Source organism: Monodelphis domestica, chromosome 3 (assembly GCF_027887165.1).
Source record: "Monodelphis domestica isolate mMonDom1 chromosome 3, mMonDom1.pri, whole genome shotgun sequence".
NCBI classification, from domain to species: domain Eukaryota; kingdom Metazoa; phylum Chordata; class Mammalia; order Didelphimorphia; family Didelphidae; genus Monodelphis; species Monodelphis domestica.
The window spans coordinates 488,602,225-488,625,026 of NC_077229.1; the positions used below are offsets into that span (position 1 = coordinate 488,602,225).

Sequence of the window (22,802 nt, forward strand, 5' to 3'; positions counted from 1 at the left end):
ATCTCAGACTATATTACAAAGCAGCGGTCATCAAAACAATTTGGTACTGGCTAAGAGACAGAAAGGAGGATCAGTGGAATAGACTGGGGGCAAGCAACCTCAGCAAGACAGTATATGACAAACCCAAAGATCCCAGCTTTTGGGACAAAAATCCACTATTTCATAAAAACTGCTGGGAAAATTGGAGGACAGTGTGGGAAAGATTAGGCTTAGATCAACAGCTCACACCCTACACCAAGATAAATTCAAAATGGGTGAATGACTTGAACATAAAGAAGGAAACTATAAGAAAATTAGGCGAGCACAGAATAGTATACATGTCAGACCTTTGGGAAGGGAAATACTTCAAAACCAAGCAAGAATTAGAAAGAGTTACGAAATGCAAAATAAATAATCTGGATTACATCAAATTGAAAAGTTTTTGTACAAACAAAACCAATGTAACTAAAATCAGAAGGGTAGCAACAAATTGGGAAACAATCTTCATAAAAACCTCTGACAAAGGTTTAATTACTCAAATTTATAAAGAACTAAATCAATTGTACAAAAAATCAAGCCATTCTCCAATTGACAAATGGGCAAGGGACATGAACAGGCAGTTCTCAGCCAAAGAAATCAAAACTATTAATAAGCACATGAAAAAGTGCTCTACATCTCTTATAATCAGAGAGATGCAAATCAAAACAACTCTGAGGTATCACCTCACACCTAGCAGATTGGCTAACATGACAGCTATGCAAAGTAATGAATGCTGGAGGGGATGTGGCAAAGTGGGGACATTAATTCATTGCTGGTGGAGTTGTGAAATGATCCAATCATTCTGGAGGGCAATTTGGAACTATGTCCAAAGGGCGATAAAAGATTGTTTGCCCTTTGATCCAGCCATAGCACTGCTGGGTTTGTACCCCAAAGAGATATTGGACAAAAAGACTTGTACAAGAATATTCATAGCTGCGCTCTTTGTGGTGTCCAAAAATTGGAAAATGAGGGGATGCCCATCAATTGGGGAATGGCTGAACAAATTTTGGTATATGTTGGTGATGGAATACTATTGTGCTCAAAGGAATAATGAACTGGAGAAATTCCATGGAGACTGGAACAACCTCCACGAAGTGATGCAGAGCGAAAGGAGCAGAACCAGGAAAACATTATACACAGAGACTGATACACTGTGGTACAATCGAAGGTGATGGACTTCTCCATTAGTATCAATGCAATTTCCCTGAACAATCTGCAGGGATCTAAAAAAAAATACTACCCACAAGCAGAGGATAAACTGTGGGAGTAAAAACACCGATGAAAAACAACTGCTTGACTACAGGGTTGGAGGAGATAAGACTGAGGAGAGACTCTAAATGAACACTATAATGCAAATTCCAACAACAGGGAAATGGGTTCGAGTCAAGAACACATGTGATAACCAGTGGAATCATGCGTCGGCTATGGGAGAGGGAAAGGCGGGGGGTGGGGGGAGGGGAGGAAAAGAAAACGATCTTTGTTTCCAATGAACAATGTATGAAAACGACCAAATAAAATAATGTTTAAATTAAAAAAAAAAATATTTATAGCCGCACTTCTTGTGGTGACAAAAAAAAAAATTGGAAAATGAGGGTATGTCCATCAATTGGGGAATGGCTGAACAAATTGTGGTATCTGTTGGTGATGGAATACTATTGTGCTGAAAGGAATGATGAACTGGAGGAATTCCATGTGAACTGGAAAGACCTCTATGAACTGATGTGGAGTGAAATGAGTAGAACCAGGAAAACATTGTATACAGAAACTGAAACTTTGTGGCACACAAATCTAACAGACTTTTCTAAGGCAAAGATCCAGGACAATTCTGAGGAATTTAGGAGAAAGAACACTATCCACATTCAGAGAAAGAACTGTGGGAGTAGAAACACAGAAGAAAAACATATGATTGATCACATTGTTTGATGGGTATATGATTGGGGTTTTGGCTTTAAAAGATCACTCTATTGCAAATATGAATAACATGGGAAAAGGTTTTGAACAATGACACATGTATAATCCAGTGGAATTGCTTGTCAGCTCTGGGAGGTAGAAGAGCAGAAGGAAAAAACATTAATTATGTAACCATGGGAAAATATTCTAAATAAATAAATACTTTAAAAAAAAAAACAAAAAAAGATTTTCCTTAACTTTCTTTGATTTTGTAGCAATATAAGTTTAAAACATATTTGCTATAATGTCAATGCAAACCCCAAAAGCTTTAGACTATAAAAATTATGTCACTGATTATGAAAAAAAAAATGTATAGGGCTTTGCTTAATGATTCTGTCTGATTCCAGAAGGAATACAAAAAAAGCCACTGCACAGTGCCAAAGAAGCACAAAGCTACTTGCATAGTGCCAATCAAGCACAAGGTCAAAGAGACCAAACCAATCACATGGACTGATGACATTCTGCTCAAAGAGCGCAAGGACTTGATCATGTGTGAGACTCGAGGTTGCAGTGCTTGACATATGTTAAGACTCAGGACTTCCTTGTAATACACACTCTATATCAAATGCATATACATCAATTGTTCTGGCTGCAATATCCCTGAGAAAAATATGTAAAATCAGACCAGGGAATAACATTTCGCTAAAAGTCCTTTGTTCTCTCTTATAGTATGTACGGCAACTTCTTGCAGTCTTGGCTGCAAATGGGTAAGTGAAATATTACTACATTTTGTCCGACAAACTTGTAAGATAAAAGCATTTTAGTTGGGCCCTGATTCAAGGACCTGTCATGATTTTTCTTTTACTTTTTTTTTACACATAAGACTTTGATAGTCTATATTTCATCCACAAATTATTTTCTCTTTTATTTGGATTTTTTTTTGCTTTTGATTTCTCTTGGCAATTGATTCATACACATCATAACATAGCCACGCATTCCTAAGTGATCCCTGTGTTTTTCAACACCCTCTTCAGAAAAGAATGTATAATTATTCTAAATTACAAAGTTTAAATTCTTTTTGAGAGTAATTTCAGGATAAGAAACATGCTACCTCTCCAAATCCAGACAGTGAACTGTTTGGAGAAGGCACCATGAAGATGCCTCCACAGACCACATGCTGCTCCAGAAGATCCAGAGTGAATTTTGGGATGTGGTGGTTTGAACTGTGGGTTTTAATGCATTTATTTTGTATGCATATGCTTATGCCAAAGGGGACTGCCCCCAACTGGCTTTTTGTCAAAGCACCTAGCAGATATTGGTTTTGTACTCTTTTCCTCTTATCCTCAAATTATTGTAGTTTCAAAGCTGGTATGTTTACAAGACCCATCGGAGAGACTAGTCTTCCTCAGGTCTCAGGGGGAAATGTATAATTGAAAATCTGTTACCCTAAAAAAAAACTACATATCCCAAGAGCCCAGTGACTTCCTGTCATTACATACTTCCTGTAGACAGAGGTTAAAGAAAGTGGGCGTTGAGGCTCCTCCTCTCTCTTTTTTAGGCATGATGTAGAATCAGCAGCAATGGTGGGGAGTGATGATTTTGAAATTGGCTAACCAGCCATGGGCACTTGGATTTATTCTGTATCCTCTTTATTCCTTGATTTCTAATAATCATTTAATAAACCTCCTAAAATATAATATTTTTATTAATAGAAATTAATTTTTTAATTTTTACAGAGCCTAGGAGGCAAAAACTCTGGCATAGCAAAAGAATAAAGAACCAAGACCAGGCGCCTTGATAATTACCAAGGCCACCAGGAATTAGATTGATGAGAACTCATGAAAGTAATATTATAGAAAGAAACATTAATAACTGCATGAAAAAATCCTGCTGAGAATGTTATGTTTGTTTATGCTGGGAGATATAACCTATGAATGAATAACATAGTCTCCTTAGAAGAAAGGAAATTTTTTCTATTTTCTCTTTGTATCCTCAAAAGTGAGCAGAGTACCTTGTACATGCTAGGCATGTAATGTATGATAAATTAAATTAGTTCTGCTGGAAATCTGTGAAAAAAGGGCATCATTACCAAAAAAATTAATATAATGTGAAAGAAGTTAAACTACATAAATATAAGATTTCTAAATGTTATACACTGTAAGCAATGCTGAATATGGAAAAATTCAGAGTTAACACCAATCAGCCAACATTTATGAAGTATCTACTATGTGCCAGTCAATGTGCTTGACTGGGGAATCAAATACCAAAAAAATGTAACAGTCTGATCTCTCAAGGAGGTTACATTCTACTAAGGCATGGGAAGAATTATATTAAATAATGCATAGTAAAATAAGCAGAACCAAGAAAATGATGCACTCATTTACTTGACAAGTGTAAACCAAAGAAATTAAAAAGCACCTGAACACTGTGTTATTATAATAACTAAGAGAGAAGAAAATGCAGCTCTTTCCTTCTGCTGAGACAGAAAAATTTAGAGGGGGAACATTGCAAATGCTGTCAGATGTGGTTTATGTGCCATTTGTTTTCATTGAACTTAAAAAAAAAATTAAAAGGAATTCTGGTTTAGTTAGTGGGGAGGCAGGGATGAGAGGGACAAAATCAGGAATGAATAGAACATAAAAACCAAGACATATATCAAACTTGTTTAAAGTGTATTTGAGTAGGTGGGCTCTAAAGGCAAATATAATGAAGATCAAATTAGGCAAGAAAAAACCTAAAATTCTTCTATGTTATGATGCCAATTCAGTTTTACTGAGTTTAAAAAGAGTTTAAAGAATTAGTATTCTCACAAATGTTTATTCACAAGAAATGGCTCTCTAATCTAAAAACGATGACATGGCTCTGAAAGTACTAGATTGAGGATATGGAGATAAACCTGGTTCAACCTAGTAATGTCTCCAGACTGGATTTAAATTTTAACATGAGGGAAGTATATGGAATGAACATCTATCTCTCCTTGCACTCTTCTATCCTTTTGTGGCTTTACAGTTTCTCTATGGATTCCTATAAGAACTTGGGCATTTTGTATTACTGACTTCCTGCTTATATGTATGTGAGCTTCCAATGCTCTTTCAGTTCCATCTTTTATTGCAGTCTCTCCATCTAGTTCTTGCCTCTATGACTTTCTTCTCAGATTCCTATATCTATTCTTTCTAGGTATCACTCACAAAATGGTCTCATAAAAACTCAACTATGCTGATATCACCCATAGTAGATAAGTAGAAGAAATTGTGAACCTATTACTTCATGACTCCTTTTCATTCTTCATATTCATAGTATAGTTTTAAAACTCAAGAGTTAGTTCTGTCAAACTTTGGGCCTATCAAGCCTGGATTCTACTTTTTGGAAAGAAATGTGATACAAGATTATTGCATTCAAATCTGTTACATAGAACTAAAAATTAATATTAAAAGGAGCATCAGGCAACAGTACAACCCTTAAAGAGAAACTAAAAGGAAATTGGCTATTGCCACAGCTACAACATAATCCTGAGAACAGAGCCCTGTATTTAAGAGTTGTTAGAACATCTAGAGTCCATTTTTATTCAATGAAAGACCTAAGGTAATCTACAATGTTTGATCCTTTGTATGAGCATCTGTAAAGTAGGAATAATACTTGTACTAGTTACTTCTCAGAGTTTTCATAAGAAAAGCACTTGGTAAATGGCAAAGCTTATACATACATAGAGGAGTTATAATGATGTTGTTTAATTTTAATTTTTATTTTTTTAAGCACTGGGCATTAGACTTGCCCAGGGTCACACAGCTTGGAATAAGATTCTGTAAAGGGTGAATATTATGATTGAAACTGAAAAAAAATCTAAATTTACATGGTCGCCAAGGGAAATCCCAAATAATAAAATACTCAAGTCAGCTGCCAAATTTTTATGGTGATTTAATTACAACAGGAGGAAGAAAATATTAGAGGGAGAGAGAGAGAGAGGGAGAGAAGGAAAGAGGGAGAAAAGGAAAGGAGTTTAACTCAGAACCACTCTGGATCAGGCTGAGCCAAAGCGGGTGTTAAGGCCTTGGAAAGCCAAGGCAAAGAAAGGGGTCAGTACTTATCACTCATGTGACCACTCTGAAGGAAAGCTGTCTGCGGGGCTCCTCCAAGCTCAAGCTCCAAGATCAAACTCAACTCTAGCCCTCTCCTCAGGAAGTCATGAGAACTCCAGAAGCTGTTCTCTACCTCACTTCCTGCATCTCACATGTGCCAATGGTGGCTCAAGCTTGACTTAGGACAGCCCAGAGGTCTGTCCTTTTTTTTCACATGTCTGTTGAAGGCCATCTCCTCAGATAATTAAATCATGAGTTTAATGCAGACCTTCTTAATCTTGTTAAACTAAGAAGGGAGGAGAAATGTAGTTTCCAAGACCTGATTCTGTTATTCCAAGTATCTCTATTGTTATTGATCAGGAAATAGCTAAATTAGATCTTCTAAAGAAAGGTCTGATTAGGGGTGGAATAGTTTTGAAATTCACAATTCTGAGGCCAAATTAGAACCCAGGTCCTCCCAATTCTAGACCTGGCCACTCTTAACTATTATACTACCTGGCTGCTCCATGCTTATTCTTAAATGTAGATTTCAGACAAGCTTTAAAGCAAAATTTAGGAAAGATATGCTGACAAGGACATGTCAAGCAAGAATTCTTGTCTACAGGAAAATACTTAGCATGATATGAGTCATTTTTCTTCACTTTAGCTTATAAAATTTAATTTAAATTTTAATTTCACAACATTAAAATTCAATTTACCTCTCAAAGCATTAATCTTTAGACACAGAAAAACACATTCTATTTCTTTACCTTATGATAATTTTCTGGACATTAGACCAAATGTTGGGAAATCTATTATTTGCTAAATGCATTTACATAAACTATAATGTAAATTCAAAAAAATAAATAAGAGTTCTCTTTAGCTAGTTTTCCACTGGCCTAAAGAAGTTTCATGATTAACAAATGGACAATGAAAAGTTAACATGTGATCAGTATTACAAAGAATGTTTTTCAACCAACTCAAGACAGGCTGGTTTTTCTTGTATTTTTTTTGCCAGATAAGTAAATTAAGCAGGTTTCAAATTATATCTCTGTGAAACCAACAAAGAGGAACAAGTGCAAGTAAACAGATGAACATATAAAAATATTTTAATATAGAGTAATTTAAATTTTTCCTCTTTATTTCCTACCCCTGCAATTATTTGATGAGCCAATAATGGAATCATCAGACTGACCTTCAAAAATATGGGTGTATAAATTTGTACAGAAAAAAATTATTCTTTTAGTTTAATAAGCAAATTATTAGTAAATTATGTTGCTAAAACTTGCTGCTTTTGCCTTCAAAACAACTTCTTTTCAATCATGATTTAATATAAAGCCATTATTTCTTGCCTAGATTACAGCAACTACTTGGTTTCTTAACTCAAGTCTCTCCCCATACATACACTGTTGCCAAAAGGACTTTCCTTAAACACAAATCTGACCAGGTAATTCCCTTATTCAAACTCCAGTGATTTCCAACTGCCTCTGTTACACAAAACAGACTATTCTTAAGCTTCACAATCTTGACCCAGTCTATCTTTCCAGGATCCTGAGTTTTACGTTCTCCCCTTCCTGTGATCTATTGAAACTTCATCTTCTATTTCTACACCTTTTCCTGGGTCACCCTTGATTCCTAGAATGAACTCTGCCTTTATCTTCTACCCCAATGAGTCCTTTCTCTTTAAGATGCAGCTCAAGTACCTACTTCCACATAAAGTCTTTTCAATTCCCTCTACTTCTACCCTTAGTTTAAAAATATCTTACATATAGCTACACATACACACATGCATGCACACACACACACATTTTTTTCATATATTCACTTTAGGCTGAACATATTTTCATATGTACTTGTTTTCACAACATCACTAGAATGAGTTGTTTTATTACTTGTACTTTTATCTTCAATGCCTTCCATGGCACTAGGCATACAAAAGGAACTTGGTACATTACTGGAATGATTTGGTTTTATGTTTAGAGATTAAGTTATTTACAAACTTAATGAAAATTTACTAGCTAATCTCTTCAGTTTTTAAAAATTATTTCATTATAATTAGTTTTCTTCATAATTTATGTATTTTATACATTTAAAAACATTTAATGGGATCTATAATACACAGAAAGAAAAGTTACTGGCCTAGATGATTATGGATTGCTACAAAAACCTAGGCTAAAGCTTTTATACTCTTTGCTTTATTTCCATTAAAGTTTGGAGACTAAGTTCATTACAGGTATAAGTGCCCCCCAAGCATATACAAAATAGAAAAATCCGAATTAACAAAGACATATAAATTAAAGAGGTAAAATGTTGCTTTGCTAGATAAATTTTAACTTTAACAAGAATTCACCATAATAATTTCCCCAAAATTTTCATACACAATTTTTTGGCTATATATCTATTGTGTAAAGTAAGGAATAATTGTACTATTTCATTCATTTTCACCCTCCCCAAAATTCTTTAACCTAAGATACTCTTTTAGTTAGTTTTTTTCCTTCTCTATTTTTAATCTTCCCCATAAAAAAATAAAACAATGAAGACTTATACCTTGTGTTGTTCAATAGCATCTATCCATTGTTGTCTGTGATCTGGATCTTGAGCTCGTAGATACCAGACACTATCATTTACACTAATATCAAATCGGCATTCATCAAAATCATGAGGCTGTGGAGGAAAATTAGATAGTGAAAATCAAAATTCATTATGTTTAGTACACTAAAATAAGAACTTCATTTTGAGATTTTTTTACACCAACATAAATAAGTTGTGCTAGGAGGCAAAGTGCTCCAGATTATGAAAAATACAAAAATTTAATTCTATTTTCTGCCAACTGACTTTTCTGCAATCTACTGGCCTCCATTTATAAAACAGTGTTAATATCTATCATCAGGTATAATATTTTGAGACAGTTATTTTCTGATAGCTTGTCCAATCATATTTAGTTTTACTCCGCTACTAGTACAATGCCAACTTGATTTTATTTTTTTAAGTATTCTGAATGTGTTAAAAAGAGTAGCTAAGAACAATCACATGGTTTTAAAATAAATCTTTAATGGAAATAAAAAGGAACTTTCTAACAAGATGACTGCTTGAATATGAGACAGCCTGCCTAGAACTCGTAATATACTAGCAAAACACTAAAGTGCTCCCTAGACGAAATAATGAATAAGCAAATAATAAATCCAATGAAAAACTACAGTGATTTTGTCCATCCTACAATTGCACCAAAAAAAATCAAGCAGAAGCCCAAGGGCAAAAGCAAAGTCTCTTCTTTGCTTCCCCACCCCCTTTTCCCTAGCAAAAGCCATTAATACCCAGAGAATGATGCTCTTATGCTGAAAGGCTCAGAGATGCCCAGAGGCAACACGAGCAGAAGGTTCCCCTAAGAAAGTGGGAGGAAGTTGATCAGAAAACATGAGGGGCTCAAAAAACCTTTAATGAATTCTCTGTCCTGAGATACCAACATCAGAGAGGGCAGATCCAGTCTCCTGAATATTTAAGACTAGGTGGGAAAGAGAAAGAGAGTCACTATTGAAAAATAAGAGACCCAGAGTAAGACCAAGTAGATTTGACCTCCCTCCCCATCCAAAAGCATAGAATGGAGTAGAATCAGTCCCTGGCACAAAGTCCAATCAGGAACTTAAAGCTGTATGAACTGATCAAAGAAAAGAAGACCAGTATCAAAAATTACTTTAGATCTAGTTATTCTCCAAAAGAAGAGGCTATAACTCTGTAACAATTCAAAAAGACACTTACTGAGGAAAAAAATAGATTTTCCCACAAGGATTAGTGATTATCTAGATGAAATAAAAACATAAGAGAATAAGTAACTTAGAAGAGAAAGTGATAGTATACATCAAAAAACAATTTATAAAAACTATAATAGAAACAGAAATAAATAATTTCATAAGACAAATAAATACGTTTTTGGACTTTCTTAAACCATGATCTTGGGAAAAGTTTGGATAAGATAGTTCAAAAAACTATAAAACTTTTCAGATCTACTAGAAAAAGGAAGGCAAAAAGAAAATAGTGTACTCATCACCTGCTAATTAAAAAAACAAAAATACAAAAGGAAAATTCCCAAGAAGGTCATGGCCAAAATTCTGAGCTGTTCTGTCAAAGAAAAAAATGTTGCAAACAGCCAGAAAGAAGCAGCTTAAGTACAAAGAACCATTTAAGATAACATAAGATTTGGCAGCTTCTACTATAAATGAGATATATTAGAATTTAATATTCCCAGAGGCATAAGAGAAAGACTTAAGGGGCAGAGTCAAAATGGCGGCCTAGAAGAAGCAAAAGTTCAGACCTCTGAATACGCTTCCAAAACGATCACAAACTGAATTCTCCCAGAGAACTGAAAAACAAACTTAAGAAGACAGAACCAAGGAACACTCCTACTGGATGTAATTCAAAAGGTACGCCGCCCAAAAAGCCGGAATCCGAGAACACTCGAAGGAAGGTCCCAGGACCCATCGCCCCTCCCACCCAGAGTGCTGAGACTCCCAGACTCCAGCGGCAGCGGGAATTTCTGGGCAGGCAAAGGTGCTGGTCTGGAGGGCGTACATTGCAACTAGGGCTGTGATAAGTGCGGAGTGTCGAAGACAGACGGCAGAGAAGGAGCTGGAGAAGGAGCATAAACCTGGCAGCCTGGCCAGAGCTGTGGAGATCCTCCATATTTACTCCAGCCTTCCAGGAAGTTTTGGACTCAGAGCACACCCACCCCAACTAAGCTGAACTTAATCACATCAAATCTCCAGAACTCAGGGAAGCCCAGGCTCCACATCCATCCTCATTGACTGCTGGACTTTAATCCAATCAAAAGTCTCCAAAGAACAGGGAAGCTCAAACCCCAACAAACTTCCACCATAGATAACACCAAGAGATCTCCTGATAAAGCACCAAGAGGGGAGACTGACAGAAGCCCCCAAACCAAAAAAAAAAAATGAGAGGAGCAAGAGCACAGACAAATACGGGGAGTAAAGAAGGGGTGAATTTGAGCAAACAACAGAAAAAGAAAGAAACTACAATAGACAGCTTCTACTCAGGAAATAGAACAGAGGGGGAAAGATCAGTAAACAATAAATCAGAAATCCCAGCGAATTGGATACAGGCTGTGGAGAAACTCAAAACACAATTAAGAGAGGCTGAAGACAATTGGGGAAAGAACTTAAAAATTAAGATAGATCACCTGGAAACAGAGGTACATGAACTAAAAAGAGAAAATAGTGTCTTGAAAACCAAAATCAACCAGCTGGAAAATGAAGCAAAGAAAATGAAAGATGAAAGATGAGAAAAAGGAGATGAAAGACGATGTAAAGAGGATGAAAGATGACCTCCAAAGAAAATCAGACCAAAAGGAGAGGGATGACCAACAAGCTAGGGATGAAATCCAGTCTTTAAGAACCAGAATACAACAACTGGAATTAAGTGACCTCACAAGGCAGCAGGACACTATAAAAGAAAATTAAAAGAATGAAAAAGTAGAAGAAAATCTGAAGCATCTCATTCACAAAACAGACGATTTAGAAAATCGTTCCAGAAGAGACGATTTAAGAATCATAGGTCTACCAGAAGACCATGACAAAAGAAAAAACCTGGACATAATACTACAGGAAAATATTCAGGAAAACTGTCCTGATACCCTAGAACAAGAGGGGAAAGTGGAGATTAAAAGAATCCACAGATCACCTCTTATATTTAATCCCCAACTGACAACACCCAGGAATGTTATAGCCAAACTCAAAAACTATCAGAACACAGACAAGATATTACAAGCTGCCAAGAAGAAGCCATTCGGATACCACGGAAACACAGTGAGGATAACTCAGGATCTGGCTGCATCCACACTGAAGGACCAAAAGGCATGGAATATGATATTCTGGAAAGCAAAGGAACTAGGTCTACAACCAAGAATCAAATACCCATCAAAACTGACTATATTCTTACAGGGGAAGTATGGGCATTCAACACAATAGAAGAATTCCAAGCATTCGTAAAGAAAAGACCGGGCCTGAACAGAAAAGTTGATGTCCAAGCACAGAACTCAAGAGAATCATCAAAAGGTAATTAAAAAAGAGGGGGAAAAGAAAAAACAAAAACAAAAACAAAAATTTTTAAGAGACTCAATGAGTTAAAATATGTATCCCTATAAGAAAATAGGCCATTGGTAACACTTAAAAACTGTTGCTATCACCTGGGCAGCTAGAAGAATTACATTTAGAGGAAACAGTGACAAACTATATAGGATGAAAGGACAAGACATAAATAGGTATATAGATATATGCATGAATAAATACATATACATGTGTGTATATGTGTGTGTGTGTATATACACACAACCAGAACAAAAAAAAAAGCCAAAACTAAAAAAAATAGGAAAAGAAACAAATGGGGGTAGATTGATATGTCACAAAGTATCTCATGCGGGGGGGGGGGGGGACATCGATACATTGGAAGGGTAAAGAGGTTGGATAGAAAATACTCAACTCTTATGTGCTTTGAAACTGACCCAAAAAGGGAAGAACAATCCAATCCATTGGGGCAGAGAATAGATTTGCGCCTTATAGGGGAGTAGAAGGGTAAAAAACAGACTGGTGGCGAGGGAAGCAGTACAAGGGAGGGAGAAGGTGTGGGGAAATTTTAAAAAGACTATAGGGGAAAATAACGGGGGGAATAAGAAGGGAGGGGGGTAGAAAGGGAAGTAAAATAAGGGTGGGAACTAGGGGGACTGATTATAAACAAACACTGGTGTAGACGGAAATAGTGAAAGAAGAAAAGGCAGGACCAGGAGTAGAAATCAAAATGCTGGGAAATACACAGCTAGTAATCATAACTCTGAATGTGAATGGAATGAACTCATAAAACACAAGTGAATAGCAGAGTGGATTAGAATCCAAAACCCTACCATATGCTGTCTGCAGGAAACACACATGAGGAAGGTAGATACGCATTGGGTGAAAGTAAGAGGATGGAGATGAATCTATTGGGCATTAACTGATAAAAAGAAGGCAGGAATCGCAATCATGATATCTGACAAAGCCAAAGTAAACATAAATCTACTTAAAAGAGATAGGGAAGGTAACTACATCCTGATAAAAGGCAATAGACAATGAGGAAATATCTGTACTCAATATGTATGCACCAAATGGCATAGCATTCAAATTTCTGAAGGAGGAGCTCAAGGATGAAATAGACAGAAAAACTATACTAGTGGGAGATGTGAACCTTCCTCTATCCGAACTAGATAAATCAAACCAAAAAATAAATAAGAAAGAGGTGAGAGAAGCAAATGAAATCTTAGAAAAATTAGAGTTAGTAGACATGTGGAAAAAAAGAAATAGGGACAAAAAGGAATAATACACCTTCTTTTCAGCAGCACATGGTATATTCACAAAAATTGACCATGTATTAGGGCACAAAAACATTGCAAACAAGTGCAAAAGGGCAGAAATAATAAATGCAACCTTCTAAGACCACAATGCAATGAAAATAATTAGTAAGTGTACATGGAGAGATAAATAAAAAATTAATTGGAAATTAAACAATATGATTCTCCAAAACTGACTAGTTAAAGAACAAATCGTAGAAACAATCAATAACTTCATTGAAGAAGACAATGGGGAGACATCCTTTCAAAACCTATGGGATGCAGCCAAAGCAGTACTCGGGGAAATTCATATCCTTGAGTTCATATATAAACAAATTAAAAAGGGCAGAGGTCAATGAATTTGGCATGAAAATTAAAAAACTAGAAAGTGAACAAATTATAAATCCTCAGATGAAGACTAAATTAGAGATCCTAAAAATCAAAGGAGAAATAAATAAAACTAAAAGTCAAAGAAGTATTGATTTAATAAATAAGACTAGAATCTGGTACTTTGAAAAAACAAATAAAATAGACAAAGTACTAGTCAGTCTAATTCAAAAAAGGAAAGAAATAAACCAAATTGACAGTATCCAAGATAAAAAGGGAGACCCAACCTCTAATGAAGAGAAAATTAAGGCAATCATTAAAAACTACTATGCCCAATTATATGACAACAAATATGGCAATCTAGGTGATATGGATAAATACTTACAAAATATAAATTGCCTAGACTAAAAGAGGAAGAAATAGATTACCTAAACAACCCCATATCTGAAAAGAAAAAAATTGAACAAGCCATCAAAGAACTCCCTAAGAAAAAAATCGCAGAAAAAATCCCAGGTCCAGATGGATTCACAAATGAATTCTATCAAACATTCAAAGAACAACTAATCCCAATATTATACAAACTATTTGACAGAATAAGCCAAGAAGGGGTTCTACCAAATCATCACAAGGGTTATCCACTATGATCAGGTAGGGTTCATACCAGGAATGCAAGGATGGTTCAATATTAGGAAAACCATCCACATAATTGAGCATATTAACAAGCAAACCGACAAAAATGACATGATTATCTCTATAGATGCAGGAAAAGCCTTTGATAAAATACAACACCCATTCCTATTGAAAACATTAGAAAGTATAGGAATAGAAGGGCCTTTCCTAAAAATAATAAACAGTATATATCTAAACTATCGGAAAACTTCATCTGCAAAGGGGATAAACTCAAAGCCTTCCCAATAACATCAGGAGTAAAACAAGAATGCCCATTATCACCTTTACCATTTAATATTCTACTAGAAACACTAGCAATGGCAATTAGAGAAGAAAAAGAAATTGAAAGTATTAAAATTGGCAATGAGGAGACCAAGCTATCACTCTTTGCGGATGATATGATGATTTACTTAAAGAATCCTAGAAAACCAACCAAAAAGCCAGTCAAATAATCAACAACTTTAGCAAAGTTGCAGGATATGAAATAAACCCGCATAAGTCATCAGCTTTTCTATATATCTCCAACCCAGTTTGGCAGCAAGATTTAGAAAGAGAAATTCCAATTAAAATCACCCAAGACAATATAAAATACTTAGGAATCTATCTGCCAAGACAAACACAAGAACTGTATGAACACAACTACAAATCCTCTCCACACAATTAAAACTAGATCTAAACAACTGGATAAACATTGATTGCTCATGGATGGGATGAGCTAACATGATAAAAATGACCATCCTACCCAAACTTATCTATTTATTTAGTGCTTTGCCCATTGAACTTCCAAAAAACATTTTTACTGAATTAGAGAAAACAATAACAAAGTTCATTTGGAAGAACAAAGGATCAAGAATATCCAGGGAAATCTAGCAGTCTCTAAATCAGGTAGTCTCTTGGTGACCGAGAATGACTATTGCCTTTGCGCAAAGTTTGTGGCACATGGGGCATGGAACACTAGTTGTTATGGGAGGTGCGGCTGTGGCCTGGTGTCGGCGTTCACGCGCAGTGGTGAAATGTCAACGTCGTTCATCTTCAAAGGTGGCGGCGGCATGGTTAATGTGGATTCGCTAGCTGCTTCTGTCAGAGGTAGCAAGTTCTAGTTGCTTTGGTGTAATGCCAGCCCACTTCAAGTTTGATTTTAGCTGATCCTTGTATCTTTTCTTTGGTCGGCCTTGTTTCCTGAGTCCAGCTAACAATTCACCATACAATACCTGTCTTGGTATTCTCTGTGGGTCCATGTGGATGACGTGTTCAGACCATCGTAGCTGGGTTTTGAGGGCCATTACTTCAATGCTGGTGGAGTTGGCTCTGTTGAGGACTTCCTGATTGGTGATTCGGTCCTGCCATAGGATCCTCATGATTGACCAGAGGGAGCATTGGTGGAATTGCTCCAACTGTTTCATGTGCTTCTGGTACAATGTCCGTGTCTCACAACCGTACAGGAGCGAGCTGAGGACCACTGTGTTATACACTTTGAGCTTCGTTGCAGTGCTTACACCGCTGTGTTGGAGGACTTTGCAGTGTAGCCGCCCGAGTGCCTGGCTGGCCTTTTGAATCCTGGCATTGATCTCATGGTCTAGGGACCTGTCGTTGGCGATGGTGCTGCCCAGGTACTTGAAAGTGTTGACATTATAAAGCTGCGTGCCGTCAATTGTAATGCATGGCTGGTTCGTTGGCCTCCCTGGTTCAGGTTGGAATAGCACCTCTGTTTTGCTGAGGCTGATAGTCAGGCCAAACAGTGTTGTTGCGGTAGAGAACCTGTCCACAATGGTTTGAAGATGATTTTCTTGGTGGGCCATGAGAGCACAGTCATCTGCAAAGAGAGCTTCCAGGATGAGTCTCTCTGTTGTCTTTGTTTTTGAAATAATGAAAAAAAAATACAAAGGAAGGTGGCCTTGCAGTCCCAGATCTCAAACTATATTACAAAGCAGTAGTCATCAAGGTACTGGCTAAGAGACAGAAAGGAGGATCAGTGGAATAGATTCGGGGTAAGTGACCTCAGCAAGACAGTATATGACAAACCCAAAGATCCCAGCTTTTGGGTCAAAAATCCACTATTTCATAAAAACTGCTGGGAAAACTGGAAGATAGTGTGGGAGAGATTAGGTTTGGATCAACACCTCACACCCTATACCAAGATAAACTCAGAATGGGTGCATGACCTGAACATAAAGAAGGAACCTATAAGTAAACTAGGTGAACACAGAATAGTATACAGGTCAGACCTTTGGGAAGGGAAAGATTTTAAAACCAAGGAAGACTTAGAAAGAGTCACAAAATGTAAAATAAATAATTTTGACTACATCAAATTAAAAAGTTTCTGTACAAACAAAACCAATATAACTTAAATTAGAAGGGAAGCAACAAATTGGGAAACAATCTTCATAACAAAAATCTCTGACAAAGGTCTAATTACTCAAATTTATAAAGAGTTAAACCAGTTGTACAAAAAATCAAGCCATTCTCCAATTGATAAATGGACAATGGACATGAATAGGCAGTTTTCAGTTAAAGAAATCAAAACTACTAATAAGCAGATGAAAAAATGCTCTAAATCTCTTATCAGAGATGCAAATCAAAACAACTCTGAGGTATCACCTCACATCTAGCAGATTGGCCAACATGACAGCAAAGGAAAGTAATGAATGCTGGAGGGGATGTGGCAAAGTAGGGACACTAATTCATTGCTGGTGGAGTTGTGAATTGATCCAACCATTCTGGAGGGCAATTTGGAAGTATGCCCAAAGGGAGATAAAAGACTGTCTGCCCTTTGATCCAGCCATAACACTGCTGGGTTTGTACCCCAAAGAGATAATAAGGAAAAAGACTTGTACAAGAATATTCATAGCTGCGCTCTTTATGGTGGCCAAAAATTGGAAAATGAGGGGATGCCCTTCAATTGGGGAATGACTGAACAAATTGTGGTATATGTTGGTGATAGAATACTATTGTGCTAAAAGGAATAATAAAGTGGAGGAATTCCATGGAGACTGGAACAAACTCCAGGAAGTGATGCAGAGTGAAAGGAGCAGAACCAGGAGAACATGTACACAGAGACTGATATGTTGTGGTTCAATCGAACATAATGGACTTCTCCATTAATGGCAATACAATGTCTCTGAACAATCTGCAAGGATCTATGAGAAAAAAAAAAACTATCCTCAAGCAGAAGACAAACTGTGGGAGTAAAAATACCGAGGAAAAGCAACTGTTTGACTACAGGGGTGAAGGGGATATGATTGAGGAGAGAGGCTAAATGAGCACCCTAATGCAAATACCAACAACAAGGAAATGGGTTCAGAACAAGGACACATGTGATACCCAGTGGAATTGCACCTTGGCAAGGGAAGGGGGGAAGAAAATGAACTGTTTCCAATGAATAATGTATGAAAATGACCAAATAAAATAATGTTTAAAAAAAAAGAAAAGTACTTAAAAAACAAGAATACCTTTCCTAGCAAATTTGAATATAATTTACAGAGGGGGAAATGAACCTATTGTGGAATTTCAAGTATTTCCAATGAAAAGACCAAATTAGGAACTCAAAATACAAGAAAATTCAGAAAAACCTAGAAAGGTAAATTTAGGCAAATGAGGAAGGGAGTTGAATGATTATGTAGTGTTAACATCCTAATAAAAGGAAACAAAACAACTGTCCCTATTTTGAAATTCTGAAGAAGGAATGAATGAGAAAAGAGGGTAGAAAGAATATACTATTGAACCCCACCACCACCACCACCACACAAAGTAATATACTTCTGCATTTTTCCTTTCTAGGAAATAAAGGAGGTAGAAGGGGTAGTGGAACTTGCTATTTCTCCTAACTAGGATGCATGAGAAAAGAATTAAATATGGAAAAAAAGGAGGAATAGGCATGAGGTAAATGTTATATGAAAAGTACAAAAATACAATATATATATATATCATTCTCAATAGGGAAGTAAATGAGGATGAGAAGGCTTTAAAGGGAGAACAATGAAGAGAATATTCAAGCAAAAGAAACTTCTCAACCAGACAAAGACAGAAAAAGGGGATACTTTAGCAAATGGTGATATATAAATGTAATAGATTATTATAGCATAAAAAATGTATGATATCCCCAATTTTGAGTTGTTTGTAAGGCAAACATCTCATTAAAATGTATTGCCTCCCATCTTCAATGAGATATGAATAGATATCAAATATAAGAAATGAGTCATCTTTGGTTGCTTACACATTCCCTTTATCAATTTGAATGTTAAGGCATTTGAAGAATAGCAGTTTATGATTACTGATATTGGTCTGTTATCTATATTTCTCATTTCAATATGATATGATTTACTTCCTTTTAATTTTTGAATGGTTGTTTTTGTTATTTGTTGTTATTATGATATAGCATGTTGCAACTGTCACTTTTCTTTGATATATTTGATAAATAGTAAATTTCACCATCCCCTCAGTTTTGCCTTATATTTTTTATGTTTTTGACAGATTGTAGAATTGTTTCTCTCTTTTTAAAATAACAAATTTCCACGTAAGTTTTCTGAAGTTATATGATCCATATTGTCTCCCTCCTTTCTTCCCTCCCCCATCCTGGAGATGACAAGCAATTCAATCTGGGTTATACATGTATTATCATTCAAAATATATTTCCATGTTATTCATTTTTGTAAGTGACTAATCTTATAAAATGAAAATTATTTTGTTTTTCTTATCCAGGCTACTGTTGATTTTCATTTTATTGGATTGTTTAATCCATATTTAACATTATGAATTCAGTTTGTTTTCCTCTGTTTCTCATATTGAGTTTTTTTTTTTCAAGTTAGGATGCCTTTCTCTTCTGTAAATGCAATTCTATTTTCCTTCAGATAGTCTAGTCTACCTTATTGTTTTTTAAGGTGGCCCTATTTATACTGGCTATCTTCCCTTCATCCCTAATTCCCTCCTCTCTTTTGTTACTCTTTTTCTCTCCAGCTTGAATATGATTGTTTTTCTTCATCCTACTTTCCCCCTCTCATTTAATTAGATTCTCCCTCCTTTTTCTTCAATTTTTAGAATTTCTTGAGAGAGTGTGTGTGTAACCTATTCCATAAAGGATTTCTCTCACTCTCTTCAACATCCATCTTCTCTGTCTATTCTAAACCTTCATTCTCTGGTTTATAACTATCCCATGAACAAAACATGTCATCTCTGTTGACCAGACATTTTCTTTTCTCTAATTATCCCCTATGCCTGGAATACTCTCTTATCAGCTCCACCTAATTTCCTTATCTTTCCTTGGGTCTCAATTAAAACTCCATCTTTTATATGAAGCTTTTCCCAACCCTTCTTAAAAATATAGATAAATTATGTGAGTATATGTATATTTGTTTTTTCCCCACATACAAGTAACTTTTTAAACTTTTTTTTTAATTTTGAGTTTCAAATTCTCTCCCTATCTCCTTCCCTTGCCCCTCCTTGAAATGGTAAGGAATTTGGTGTAGATCAGGGATGGTAAACCTTTTAGAGACCTTAGAGAGTGAGTGACCAAACTGCAACTCTCTCTCTGCATGTAAGCCCTCCAGCATACTCCAGAAAGGAAGCGCTACCATTGGGCTGCTGGGCAGAGGGGTGAGTCATGTGAGAAATGTCCTCTGGAAAATGTGGAGAGGGGGAAAGAAGCATCCCTCTCTGGTACACATGCCATAGGTTCACCAACATGGGTATAGGTTATTACATGTACAATCATTCAAAACATTTTCATATTAATTATTATGAAAAAAACAGACCAAAAGTAAAATAAAAATAAAACACTAAAAAAAAGTGAAAAACAGTATGATTTGATCTGTATTCTGATTTCATTAGTTCTCTGGAAGTAGAGGGATTTTTTTATCATGAGTCACTTGTAACTGTATTAGATCATTGTATTGATCAGAATATCCAAGTCATTCATTGTTGACCATGATACAATAAAATTGTAAATGTGTACAATATCCTCCTGTTCTCCACTTCACGATGCATCAGTTCATATAAGTGAGCTCAGGTTTTTCTGAAATCATCCTGTTCATCATTTAACAAAATAATATTCCATCACAATATTGTACCAGTACTTTTTCAGTTATTTCCTAACTGAGGGGTATTCTCTTCATTTCCAATTGTTTGCCCCCACAAAAAAAAAAATTGCTAAACATATCTTTGAACAACTAGGCCATTTTCCTTTTTTCCTTTTATTAAAAAAAAAATCTTTGGGGATACAAACACAGTGGATTTGGTAGAGCTCAAAGGATATGCACAAATTTATAGTACTTTGGGTATAATTCCAAATTGCTCTACAAAATGATTGAATCAATTCACAACTTTAACAGTGCTAATGCACTTCCAATTTAACCACATTCCCTCCCTTTTCTGTGGAGCAAATGTGATAGGTGTGAAGTGGTATCTCAGAGGTGTTTTTATTTGTATTTCTCTAATCAATAGTGGTTTAGAGCACTTTTTCATAAGACTATAGATCAGTGTTGGTGATCCTTTTAGAGATCACGTGTCCATGCTCAAGCTGTCTTTGAGTCTCCCTCGGTACCCTAGACGGGGGAGGAAGGAAGTGTTCACAATGGGCTACTGGGCCCATACTGGAACATGTGAAAAATGTGCTTAAGCTCTATGGAGAGGGGAATGGAGCAGTCCCCTTGAGCACACAGGAGCACACATACCATGAGTTTGTCAACACAGATATAAATTGTTTTGATTTTACTATTCAAACATATCCTTTGATGACCAAACCTTTTCTACTCTAGACTTCCCTCGTAAATATTTCCTATTTATTCTATATATTTTTGTACTTTGTATGGTTTTTGTATGTTGTCTTTCCCATCATATTGTAATCACCCTTAAGGCAGGATCTATCTCTTTTTTAAGTTTATTTAGGATATTTTTCCATGTTTAAATGATTCATTTTCTTTCCCTCTTCTCTTCCTGCTCCCAGAGCTGACAAGGAACTCTACTGGGTTCTACAAATGTTGTCACTTAATACCTATTTCTATATTATTCATTTTTGCCACAGAGGAATTTTATTTTAAAAGTCTAGTCCTCAAACACATACCCATATATACATATGATAAGTGATGTCCCATGTTCTGTTTTTGCAGTAAAATTTTGGAAGTAAAATAACCAAACACTTGTGTAGAAGGAAATAATGAAAGAAGAAAAAGCAGGACTAGGAGAGGAAATCAAAATATTGGGGTATACACAGGTATTAATCATAACTCTGAATGTGAATGGGATGAACTCATCCATAAAACGAAAGCAAATAACAGAGTGGATCAGAAACCAAAATCCTACCATATGTTGTCTACAAGAAACACACATGAGGAAGGTAAAGGTGAGAGAATGGCGAAAAATCTATTGGGCATCAACTGAGAAAAAGGAGGTAGGAGTCACAATCATGATATCTGACAAGACCAAAGTAAAATAGATCTAATTAAAAGAGATAGGGAAGGTAATTACATCCTGATAAAAAGCAGTATAGACAATGAATAAATATTAGTACTCAACATGTATGCACCAAATGGTATAGCATCCAAATTTTTAAAGGAAAAACTATTGGGGCTTAAGTAGGAAATAGATAGTAAAACAATACTAGTGGGAGACCTGAACCTTCCTCTATCAGAACCAGATAAATAAAACAAACAAATAAATAAGAAAGAGTAAGAGATGTGAATGATATCTTGGAAAAATTAAGAGTCCATAGATATATGGAAAAAATAAATAGGGACAAAAAGGACTACACCTTTTTTTTTCTATAGCACATGGTACATTCACAAAGATTGACCATGTACTAGAGCTTAAAACAGCAAACAAATGCAAAAAAGCAGAAATAATAAAAAGAACCTTTTCAGATCATAATACAATAAAAATAATAATTAGTAAGGGTACATCATTGAGGCAAATAAAAAATTAATTGGAAATTAAATAATGATTCTCCAAAATTGGGTTGAGTCAGGGACCAGAGCAAAATACTTAATGTGTTAGGTTAAATATCTTACTCTATCCTCTTTCACATTTCCCTTACTTTGAATCTCTCTCCTTTTGTAAATAAATATAAAAAGTCATTCCGACTTGAATAATTAATTCCAGTGGCCACATCTCTCATAAATTTGATCCAACCTTTAATTTTTCACCCAATCAGGCAGGGTTAATTAGTCCTCAGCTTAAGGGTCCTCAGCTGAATGAATAAAGCAAGGGTTCCAGCCACATAGTCTCTTCCAAGACAAGGGCATCTCCAGAGGCTGCAGAAAGTCAGGAAAAGGAGTTATCCTTTTCACTCATCTATGTGGTATTCCTAAAAGAAGGTCCAAGATCTGCCTGACCAATATCAAGAGTCTCAGTCCATGAAGCAAATTCTTTACCAGTCTCCAACTGGAACTCAAACTTCAAAGACTTCTTCCTCACAGGAAGTTACAACTCCTTTTAAAGACACTTCTTTGCGTCACTTCCTGGGCCTTCATCCACTTTACATGGAC

At 35.9% G+C, this 22,802-nt stretch overlaps 1 protein-coding gene across 3 annotated transcripts in view; it reads right to left on the minus strand.

The window, feature by feature from the left end:
• Positions 1 to 22,802, minus strand: part of CERT1 (ceramide transporter 1) — a 178,360-nt gene that overhangs the window by 114,637 nt on the left and 40,921 nt on the right. For 2 of the 3 annotated variants that reach the window (XM_007486557.3, XM_007486558.3), the window contains exon 3: positions 8,511 to 8,627. In XM_007486557.3, the coding sequence (XP_007486619.1) occupies positions 8,511 to 8,627 (117 nt within the window). Of the gene's footprint in view, positions 1 to 8,510; positions 8,628 to 11,154; positions 11,237 to 22,802 lie in introns of those variants that run through there. The other variant, XM_007486559.2, reaches the window with a different exon arrangement.